Here is a 12016-nt window from a genome sequence, read left to right as displayed (position 1 = left end):
ATGGGCTTTCCTGGTGTCTCAGTGGTAAAGAGTCTACCTGTGATGCAGGAGATGTGGGTTTGATCCCTGGGTGGGGAAGATCCCGTGGAGAAGGAAATAGTAACCCACTTCAGTATTCTTGCCTGGGAAATCCCATGGACAGAGGAGCCTGATTGGCTGCAGTCCATGGGCTTGCAAGAGAGTTGGATAAGACTTAGCAACTCAACAACAACAACAACAACAACAACAACATACACTAGGGACAGGTCCGGTAGGGAAGCCATGTGTGTGTGCATGCTTGACTGCTTCAGTTGTGTTTAACTTTGTGCAACCCCAAGAACTATAGACCGCCAGACTCCTCTGTCCATGAGATTGTCCAGACAAAAATACTGGAGTGGGTTGCAGTGCCCTCCTACGGGGTATCTTCCTGACCTAGGGATCAAACCTACATCTCCTCCATTGCAGGCAGATTTTTTTAACCAATGAGCCACTGGGGAAGCCCTCCAGGAAAGCCATGTGGGCCTCCAATTTAGATTTCTGACATTATCTCCACCTGAGAGATGAAGGTGATCAGAGATGAATGTGATCATTTAAAATAAGCTAATTTTAACCTCATCTTGATGTTGCTTCCTTAAAAATTTTTTTTCTTAATGTATTGAGACCTTCAGATAAATAGAAGTGGCTGGACTGTCTCCTGACTCTGGGAGGTCCTGGCTGGTCTTGGAGATTCATATTCACACATACCTTTTCCATGAAGACTCTAATAGACTCTAATAGTAATAGACTCTGGTCTATTACTGGGAGGTTGTTTTTGTGGAGGTTGTTTTTGTGGACTCTTGCACTTTGTTTTTTCCCCTGATGTTTTGAACATGTGTTCAGTTTGATACTTAGCATTTATTGCTTTGTGTTGTTTCCAGTTCATCCCCAGTTAGAACTAATGCTTCTTTTCTCCTCTTGTCCTCTCCCCTTCTCTTGTGAGGCTTTTTCCTTTTTGTTTTTCTTTTTAAATCAAGGAGTCTATCGTTTAGCTTCTGTTTTGTTTTCTAAAAGGCTGTGTCTGTTTTTCTTTATCAGTTTCAGTGGGTAAAGTTTAATGGCCTAATAAATTAACTATATCATTTAAATGAGATTAGAATTTAAACTTTAGCCCATACTCACAAATTATCTCTTATTGGAGGGGCTAGTAATACTTAGGTAGTGATTAGTTTCTAATATCTATATTTAATTGAACTTATAAATTTTTAAATTTAAGTGATACTAATTTGTGCCTATTACTTGTTAATTCACCTTCTCTTTTCCATCTACATTGTTTGCTTTTTGTGCAAAGAAAATTTTTTTCTGTAACTCTATAGTGTTGTCTTTGAATCAAACACAAGTACTTTTCAGGTCATTTGAAGTAGATGTCTCAAAGAAAATACCCTATTTTTACTACACTTGATTTCAGCCAAAAGGCCGAGAAGCGATTAGAAAATACCCTATTTTTGATGGTTTTAACCATTTTACTTTGAAGCAAGACCTTGATAACTAAAATTTTATTCTAAGCTAGTATTTTAAATTATTTACATTTGCTACTCAGTTGCTTATTTTGCTTTTTCTGATTTATTACTGCAGGATTTAAAAAATAGATTTATTTATTTATCATTATTTTATACCTAGCCTCAAATACCACTTTATAGAGACTTGCTTATCATTTTTCTGATTCAAATTATATATAACAAAAAATCCTTTACAGACCTAACACTTTGTTTGCACATTTAATGCCAAAAACACAGAAAGAGCTGACTTGTTTGTTGAATTAGGAGAGTAATTTTTTCCCTTCAAACTTGCTGTTTATGTATTTTAAGACTGGCATTTGGGTATTCTGTTCTGGATTTTTACTTTCAGGGTTGGGTTTTAGTGAAAGAAGTTATGGGAGGATTTATTGATTTACATGAACAGGGAAGGAATTTGGGCAGTTCTAACAAGCTCCCATGGCTCCTTTAGGTTGCTAATTCCACTGCACTAAGCTGATCTTCGTAGTTGTCTGTGAACGTAGGAGTGAGTAAAGTTGTTGGTTTGAAATGTCTCATGATGTTCCAAGGTTAAAATAGCTGATACTGTTATTTTCAGGAGCTGGTGATGATACACGAACTTGGGGTCCACCTTTTGTGGGGACAGAAAGTACTTATTTTCTCAGTGTTAACCGAAATAAAAAAGTAAGAATATTACCCCCTTTTTGCTTTCTTTCCATAATCCTCTTGTAGTAACAAAACTTTTGATAGCTTTGTGGCTCATTTATTTCTACTCTTTTTTTGTAGATCTAACTAATATTTTCAAGAAGTGACATTTTATTCTATTCATTTGCCAGTTACCAAACAGAGACAGTAGACCTTTTTATTTTCCTTTTCTACTAACTTAAAGCATATTGTGAGAATTTATAATGATTTTGAATAGAAATAATTTTATTAAGGAGAGAAATCACTTGATTGTTTTATGTTTGTTATTCTTTTGGAGATTGCGTATTGTCTATATTTGGGATCATTATTTCAAATTATTTTATTATAGTCCTTGCTATCACTTTAACATATCCAAATTGCAAATAAAATCAGTAAAAATGATTTAAATGTTTCTTTCTGAGGAAAATACGTTTACTTTAAGAAGAGAATTGATGATATGAATGGCTCTCTTACTGAACTGTCAGTAATTTTTCTTTATCATAAAGAAAAATCTTTGTGATATAATTTTAATATGCTTATTTTTAATTTTTAGAGTATAGCTGTTAATATCAAGGATCTAAAAGGGGTGAAAATCGTCAAAGAGGTACAGTATGCTCTGTAGAAGGCACCTTACCCCCTGGGTTGTAATTAGGTATTTGAATATCAGAGTAAATGTGTTTGAAACATGATTTTGTTGGCAGTCTGAAATTTTGATATAGATGTCTTTGAAGAGTTCGTTGCTGTTCAGTCGCTCAGTCTTGTTGGACTCCTTGTGAACCCATGGACAGCAGCACGCCAGGCTTCCCTGTCCTTCATCTCCCGGAGCTTGCTCAAACTCATATACGTTGAGTCGGTGATACCATCCAACCATCTCATCCTCTGTCGTCCCCTTCTCCTCCTGCCTTCTTAGCCAACTTTCTAACTAGTTGGCTTTTCACATCAGGTAGCCAAAGTATTGAAGTTTCAGCTTCAGCATCAGTCCTTCCAATGAATATTCAGGACTGATTTCCTTTAGGATTGATTGGTTTGATCTCCTTGCAGTCCAAGAGTTTAACTGCTTTTACAGTAAATATAACTTGCTTTATAATTTCTGGTATATTGTGTATGACATTTCTCCATGGTGTCAGAGTGTTTAGTTATGGTACTATTGTCTATTGACTTAGTGCCTGCTTTGCATCAGATCTTAGGCCTGGGCACTTTGCTAATATTCTTTTCTTAAATCTTCATAATTTGCTTTGTAAATGACATATTATAGCCTCATTTTCACAGGAGGCAAAATGGGTCTCAAGGGGCTTGAATGATTGTCTGAAGATCACAGAACTAATAAAGGGAAGAGCTGAAAGTTGAACCCTGGATCTACATCACTGTAGAGCCCAATCTTTTTCTAACATTTATTCAGATGGTTAATGTGTCCAGACCTGATCTTGGCATCTTCCCTTGAGGGGACAGGGAAGCCAAGTGGTTAGGGGCATACCTTAGTATTCTCTTCTAGGATTTAAATCCTGCCTTCTTAATTGCTAGCCATGTGACTTCAACAGGTTACTTAACTTCTTTATGTATCAGTTCCCTTATTTGTAAAATGAGGGCAATAATAACTACTTCTTAAAAAGTTTTTATTTTATATTTATATGGCTGAGTGGCAGGTGGGATCTTAGTTCCCTGAACACGGATCAAACCTGTGACCCATGCAGTGGAAGCGCAGAGTCTTGATCACTGGTCCACCAGAGAAGTCCAATAATACCCACTTCTTAGGGTTGTTAGAATTGAATGAATATGTATAAAATGTATAGAAGGGTGTCTGCCATAGTTAGCACTCATCAAGCATTAGCTTTTCATTCCAATCACAAAAAAAGACAACGCCAAAGAATGCTCAAACTACCGCACAATTGCACTCATCTCACACGCTAGTAAAGTAATGCTCAAAATTCTCCAAGTCAGGCTTTAACAGTACTTGAACTGTGAACTTCCAGGTGTTCAAGCTGGATTTAGAAAAGGCAGAGGAACCAGAGATCAAATTGCCAACATCCATTGGATCATCAAAAAAGCAAGAGAGTTCCAGAAAAACATCTACTTCTGCTTTATTAACTATGCCAAAGCCTTTGACTGTGTTGATTCCAACAAACTGTGGAAAATTCTTAAAGATATGGAAATATCAGATCACCTTACTTGCCTCCTGAGATCTATATGCAGGTTAAGAAGCAACAGTTAGAACTGGACATGGAACAACAGATTGGTTGCAAATTGGGAAAGGAGTCCGTTAAGGCTGTATATCATCACCCTGCTTATTTAACATATATGCAGAGAACATCCTGCGAAATTGCAGGCTGAATGATGCACAAGCTGGAATCAGGTTTGTCGGGAGAAATATCAATAACCTCAGATACACAGATGACACCACCCTATGGCAGAGAGTAAAGAAGAACTAAAGAGCCTCTTGATGAAAGTGAAAGAGGAGAGTGAAAATGTTGGGTTAAAACTCAACATTCAGAAAACGAAGATCATGGCATCTGTCCCATCACATCTTGGCAAATAGATGGGGAAACAATGGAAACAGTGAAAAACTTTATTTTGGGGGCTCCAAAATCACTGCAGATGGTGACTGTAGCCATGAAATTAAAAGATGCTCCTTGGAAGAAAAGCTATGACCAACCTAGACAGCATATTACAAAGTAGAGACATTACTTTGCCAACAAAGTTCCATCTACTCAAAGCTATGGTGTTTTGAGTAGTCATGTATGGATGTGAGAGTTGGACTATAAAGAAAGTGTGGAAGAATTGATGGTTTTGAACTGAGGTGTTGGAGAAGTCTCTTGAGAGTCCCTTGGACTGCAGGGAGATCAAACCTGTCAATCCTAAAGGAAATCAGTCCTGAATAGTCATTGGAAGGACTGATGCTGAAGCTGAAACTCCAAAACTTTGGGCACCTAATGCAAAGAGCAGACTCATTGGGAAAGATCCTGATGCTGGCAAAGATTGAAGGCAGGAGGGGAAGGGGATGACAGAGGGTGAGATGGTTGGATGGTATCACTGACTCAATGGGCATGAGTTTGAGCAAGCTCCAGGAGTTTCTGATGGACATGGAAGCCTGGTGTGCTGCAGTCCATCAGGTTGCAAAGAGTTGGACACGACTGAGTGACTGAAGTGACTTACTGAGAGAATATTCTGATATTTTATCCTGAATAGTGAAGATTTCAGACTTGATTTAAAAAGTACTTTACAAGTTCATGAAGGTTATTCATCTACAGTGTTAGATGTGCTTTTTCCATCTAAAGTGTTAGATGGAATTCATAGCTCTTGCTCTCAAGACATCAGTGTACGTTAGAGTATTTTAGACCTACATGTATGATTCTAAGCAAAAGAAATGAATTTGCTGAGGTGTCTTTCTCACTCTCTTTGGATACTGCCTGTGTCTTTCAGCATACTGTGATAGGTTTAAATTGTAACTTTATGGGCAGGGTTTCTCTTCAGATCTGATTGATAACAATGAAGTACATTTCAAGTAATTAAACTTAAATAGATTTTTTTTGGGGTCTTAAATCTATTGCTTTCAGCTAGTTATACTGTTCTTAAGTTTTATGTCTGTGTTGTGAGTATGAATCATGGCCAGTAGAGCAGTGTCATGGGTCTTATTTTCCCCCAAAATCTTATCAGGAAAAGTTCTAACATACAGAAAAATTGCAGGAATAGTACAGTGAATTCTTAAAATTTGTTTTCAATTGGTGAATGACAGCTTTTATTTTTTTTCTCTAGTCTTTAATCCAAATTCCTTTTAAAAATTATTTGTTTTTAATTGGAGGATAATTGAGGAAGAGATGGTTGATAGCATCACCAGCTCAATGGACATGAACTTGTGCAAACTCTGGGAGACAGTGAGGGACAGGGAGGCCTGGTGTGGTATAGTCCATGGGGTTGCAAAGAGTCAGATATGTCTATGGACTGAACAAACACAACAAACGATTGCTTTATAATGTTGTGTTGATTTCTGCCATACAGCAACTTGAGTCAGCTGTAAGTATACATATGTCCCCTCCCTCTCGAACCTCCCTCCCGCCTCCATTCCACCTCTCTAAGTTGTCATAGAGCACCGAGTTGAGTTTCCTGTTTTATACAGCAGCTTCTGACTAGCTCTCATATGTGAAACATTACCATATGTTTTGCATATGGTAATATATGTTTCAGCGCTACTCTTTCAAGTCATCCCATCTCCTCCTTCTCCTTGTGGACTCTGTGTCCACAAGTCTACTCTCCACCTCTGTCTCTATTCCTGCCCTGCAAACAGGTTCATCAGTACCATTTTTCTAGATTCCATATATATTTATTATGGAATTTTTATTCAGTATTTGTTTTTCTCTTTCTGACTTATTTCACTCTGTGTAACAGGCGTTAAGTTCATCTACCTCACTAGAACTGACTCAAATTCATTCCTTTTTATGGCTGAGTAATATACCATCATATATATGTACCAAACTTCTTTATTCATTTGTCTGTTGATGGACATCTAGGTTGCTCCCAAGTCTTGTCTATGGAAATAATGCTGCAGTGAACACTGGGGTACATGTGTCTTTCTCAATTATGACTTTCTCAGGGTATATGCCCAGTAGTGGGATTGCTGGGTCATATGGCAATGGCACCCCACTCCAGTACTCTTGCCTGGAAAATCCCATGGACAGAGGAGCCTGGTAGGCTGCAGTCCATGAGGTTGCTGAGCGGACACAACTGAGCGACTTCACTTTCACTTTTCACTTTCATGCATTGAAGAAGGAAATGGCAATCCACTCCAGTGTTCTTGCCTGGAGAATCTCAGGGATGAGGGAGCCTGGTGGGCTGCTGTCTATGGGGTCACACAGAGTCGGACACGACTGAAGTGACTTAGCAGCAGCAGCATGGTAGTTTTATTCCTAGTTTTTTAAAGGAATCTCCATACTATATCAGATTATTTTCACTAACAGTGCGAGAGGGTTCCCTTTTCTCCACATCCTTTCCAGCAGTTATTGTTTGTAGCTTTTTTTGGTGATGGCCATTCTGACTGGTGTGAGGTGATACCTCAGTGTAGTTTTGATTTGCATTTCAAAGTAAGTAGAGGACATCATGAAACTTTGCCTTTAAATCCTTCAGAAGATATCTCCTGGGGGTAGAGCTCAGGGATAGAGCATTTGATTGCAGAATACATTTCATATGAGTAAGAACATCCTTGGACGTACATTTAAAATTTATTTTATGATTTTTTTAAACAGATAAATGTAGTTAAATTATTATCATTATTCCTTGTCTTGCTCCTCCAATGTATTCCTAAATTATATCTAATGAAAGCAACTCAGAATTAAGTATCTGGTATTTCAATTGATTTTAATTTTTTTTTTTACTGTGAGTGGAAAGAAGATTTTTTTTTTCCCCCGAAGAAATGAAAAAGATGATGGCTTCTCCAACATGCAAAATTGTGCTTTTTTTTTTTTATTGTGGGCAAAATTCTAGAATAGATTATTAGTTGATTTGTGAATACCTCAGAGAGGAAGAGGTGATCACCAGTAAAACTAGGACTAAGTTGTTTTTCCCTCTCACTTTATTTCACAGTAAATTCTTATATCAGGGAAATGTGATAAATGTTTGGTCTTCACTGAAGCAGTTGACTTGTATAAACCTTGTAGATAGTGTGGAGATCCATAAAACTCAGGGTGATTTCTGATGTGTCTGATTTCAGCACTGCACTGTTTAGAATTTTAACAAATGCCTTAGCTAATACTTTAGGGAACATACCTGTTCTTAAAATGAGTTCTCCCAAAACAGAGCGAGAAGGAGAATATGTCATATTGGCAGACTCACCAAGAATCAGTATCTAGAAAATAGCTAGTATACATTTATTTAAAAGAAATGTTTATAAAATGGAGAAAAGAAAAACTTACATGCTGTGTACTTTTCCAGGGATATTTTATCATTAAATATCATAATGCAAACATATTGAAATCTTGGGCAATAATAAAAGCTACTGGGGGACTTCTCTGGTGGTCCAGTGGCTAAGCTTCTGCACTCCAGTGCAGGGGCCTGACTTAGGGAACAAGATCCCACATGCCGCAACTAAGAGTTTGGATGCCACAACTAAAAAAGCCCACAGGTTGCAACAAAGAAAGAAGTTCCCATGTGTCGGAACTAAGATCTGGCTCAACCAAATAAATAAATAAATAAATATTTTTTAAAAAGTTACTGGGCCTCTTTAGCTCCTAACCTCAACTTTTCTGTATTTTTCTTATAACTCTTTAGAGTCAGACTACTGACTCTTTTTAGAGCACAGCTCTTTTTAGCTTAATTTTTTTTTTCTATTGTTACACAAGTAATGTCTGTTTGTGGGCAAAAAGATGACTATTTTAGCATAAAATATAAAATCTCTTTATGTCCTTGTATGCTCATTTCTCCCGATAAACATAATAATATGTATATTGGTTTTTTAAAATGTTTTTTGTTTACTTTATCCATTCTGAATACTTTTCTATTAGCATAGCTTATTCATTACATTTATTTTCTTGTCTTACTGAAAATCGATCAAATCAAGTTGAAAGTTGATGAATCATCTGAATTCACCAAATTCAGATGAATTTGTGATTCAACTGACTATTTTATGTGATTTGAAATATAATTCATGATCCTATAGAAATCTAAAAATACAAATACCCTACAAAACTTTAAATCTAAAAATAGAAATACCCTGAAAAAATAATTTTTATTGTGGTATAACATATATAACATAAAAATGTTGTTTAACCATTTGTACCACAAAATTCAGTAGCACTAATTACATTCATAATGTCGTGTAGCCATCACTGCTATGTATTTCCCATATGTTTCATTACCCCAAACAGACTCTGTATCCATTAGGCAATAATTCTTCACTTCCCTCTCCCTCAGCTTCTGAGAGCCTCTAATTTACTTTCTGTCTTTATGAACTTGCCTATTTTAGATATTTTATGTAAGTGAAATCATACAATATGTGTTTTGTGTCTGGTTAATTTTACTTAGCATTATGTTTTCAAGTTTCATCCATGTTGTAACATGTATTAGAACTTTGTTCCTCTGTATGACTGAAAAATATTCGACTTTATGGATGGGAACATTTGTCTATTGATGACTACTTAGGTCGTTTCCACCTTTTGGCTATTGTGAATAATGCTGCTATGAACATTTGGATATAAGTACCTGTTCAAGTCCCTGCTTACAAATATTTGTGGTATTTACCTAGGAATGGCATCTTTGGGTCATCTGGTAATTCAATGTTTAACTTTTTGAGGAACACACAGAGTTTTTAAAATTAAAAATAATTTATCAAATGTCATTTGCATAAGGTACTGTACTATACTGTTACTATGTGCCATTCAAGTTACTCAGCCAGGAGATGACTGGTATAGAAGCCTAGGTGTAAAAAAAAAAAAAAGAAAAGAAGCCTAGGTGTATTTGATGTCATTTGTTTTCTTTAGTGCCCACAGGAGTGCTTTGTAAGTAATAGACAGAAACTCAGAACAGTATGTGGAACAAATAAGTGTAACTGTAGCCTTGTGTTTTATTTATGCTAACACCTACTCTCCCTCCACATTTCCCAAGCAATACTTGGTAGAATTATTAGAATCATTAACAGTAAATAAACACATCTCAACATGGGCTCTCCCTGGAACATACTGCCCATGTGAGAAGCATCTCAAAAGTTAATTGGCATCTGAAATTTGGAAAGGATGTCTGTTTGGCTTGAGATTTGGAGTGCATACCTGAAATCTCTTCTTCTCTGTCCTGTATCTTAATGTATTTATCATTCCTTTTCTGACAGGTGGTCACCTGGATCTCCAGTACCTCTGTTTCAGGAGCTCTGGGGGATGACAGCTTATTTCCCTGAGATGCCTCCTAAGATCCCCTCTCCCTAAGTTTTGTTAAGTCAAATAGTTCTGTGTATCCACTCCAAATTTGTTGACAGCATAACAAACAGGCACTCCATTCATTTACGTTTCCATCTAAAGTTTATGTAAATTCAATTACTTTCCATCTAGAGCAGAGGTTGGCAGACTGTGGACCAAGTCCGATTTGTTTTTGCATAGCGCATGGACTAAGTATGAATTTTACATTGTTAAAGATCATTAAAGAAAAATAAATATGTGACAGGGAATGTATGTGGCCTGGAAAGGCTAAAGTATTTGTTGTTTGACATTTTATGGAAAAAAATTTGTCTACCCCTGGCCCAGACTTATTCTATTTCATTAGTTTGTGTGTATGAGGATATATCTATATTAACATGGCAATTAAAAAATTGTTGAATAGTTATTAGGCACTTTGATATGGTTAAGAATTATGTCATGAATTTTTCTGTATGACCTCGTACAATTTTTGTGATAGTTTCAGAAGATACGTAGTCACAATTGAGATTTTGAAAAAAAGTTTAAGATTAAAGTTTCAATGGTTTGTTCTCCTCTATTTCATATAGTAGTAATCTGGGAATCAAAATTGGGGTCTTGTTTCTGACAGTTATTGATTTACTGAGTTATAGTTTAGCATTTTTTTTTTTAGTCATTCATTAAATACATTTAAAACTCTTTGGAAAGGAAGCATCTGGAAAGTGTGAAAGCAATTGACAAGAGTTTATAAGTATTAGGTGCCAATATGTACATGTTGTACTTACATGGAGGGGTATTACATGATAAGGATAGGGTTGTAAAGATGTGTTTAGTTTTAAAGGAGTTAAAAGATATTTTTCATGTATTTTATGTCCTTATAGTCTAATTTTTAAAATTTCTGAGAATATGCTTGGACAGACCACACAGCCTAGATATTTCTTACATTTAATGTAAGCAGAATCCACTTAACACTATGGTATTAACTGAACATTTTAATAGCTATTGTTTAATTGACAGTCATACCTCAAGTAGTTGATTAGAGCCTTCACGTCTATCTAATTACACCCTGTAATTCTGCTTTTCCTGTGATTTTTCTGAGGTTTTAGAAAGTGAGGATAATTGTGTTTACTGAAATCAAAATTCATGTGGGGATTTGTTGAAAGTTAGGGAGTCGCTTCAGTCTGACTTGTCTGCATTTCTTCCTTCAGCTTGCAGCTGTTTGTGATGTGTTTGTAGAGAACTACGTCCCTGGCAAGCTGTCTGCGATGGGGCTGGGCTATGAAGATATAGACAAGATTGCACCTCACATTGTCTACTGCTCCATCACAGGTATTTCGACCCCACACCCTTGCCAGTGAGTAGGCTTTCCAAGTTCTATGTCTCTCTCTGTACCTAAGAAACCTCTCACTAGCACTGGTTTTCTCAAAGTGGTTCTGCTCTCCTTCCCTGCCAAGCCATTTTAGGTTGTTGAAAATTAATCATTAAAGAACATTGATGTAAATGAACATTTTTCGTATATTTATTGGCTGTTTGTATTTCCTCTGTGAATTTGTCTGCCTGTGAAAGTAAAACTGTTAGTTGCTCAGTTGTGTCCGACTCTTTGCAACCCCATGGACAACCCACCAGCTCCTCTGTCCATGGCGTTTTCTAAGCAAGAATACTGGAGTGGGTTGCCATTCCCTTCTCCAGGGAATCTGCTAGACCCAGGGATCGAACTCTGGTCTCCTGCATTGCAGGCAGATTCTTTATCGGAAATTTTTCTATAGAAATTTGGCAAATACCAGCAGAGTACTATTATTAACTCATATGTAGAATTACAGGTGAAATAGTCATTGGCTCTAAGGTAACATAGGAACTCAACATATCACTTCAATATATTGAAAGGTACTAAGCCAACTAAGGGAAAAAAGTGCTATAAAGTATTCTAGGTTGTTCAGCCCTTGGTGGTGAACTGTGTGTGTTTATGTCTTTAGGCTA

General features: G+C 36.7%; 1 protein-coding gene across 10 annotated transcripts in view; it reads left to right on the top strand.

The window, feature by feature from the left end:
- The window catches only part of SUGCT (succinyl-CoA:glutarate-CoA transferase), a 768395-nt gene that overhangs the window by 15539 nt on the left and 740840 nt on the right, over positions 1 to 12016 (top strand). For all 10 annotated transcript variants that reach the window (XM_069588244.1, XM_069588239.1, XM_069588238.1 and 7 more), the window contains exons 4-6: positions 2089 to 2174; positions 2728 to 2778; positions 11248 to 11368. In XM_069588244.1, coding sequence (XP_069444345.1) covers positions 2089 to 2174; positions 2728 to 2778; positions 11248 to 11368 — 258 coding nt within the window. The remainder of the gene's footprint in view (positions 1 to 2088; positions 2175 to 2727; positions 2779 to 11247; positions 11369 to 12016) is intronic.

This window comes from Ovis canadensis, chromosome 4, assembly GCF_042477335.2.
Source record: "Ovis canadensis isolate MfBH-ARS-UI-01 breed Bighorn chromosome 4, ARS-UI_OviCan_v2, whole genome shotgun sequence".
Classification (NCBI taxonomy): Eukaryota; Metazoa; Chordata; class Mammalia; order Artiodactyla; family Bovidae; genus Ovis; species Ovis canadensis.
Note: the sequence above shows the minus strand (reverse complement) of the source record. Positions and strands in the feature narration are given on the sequence as shown.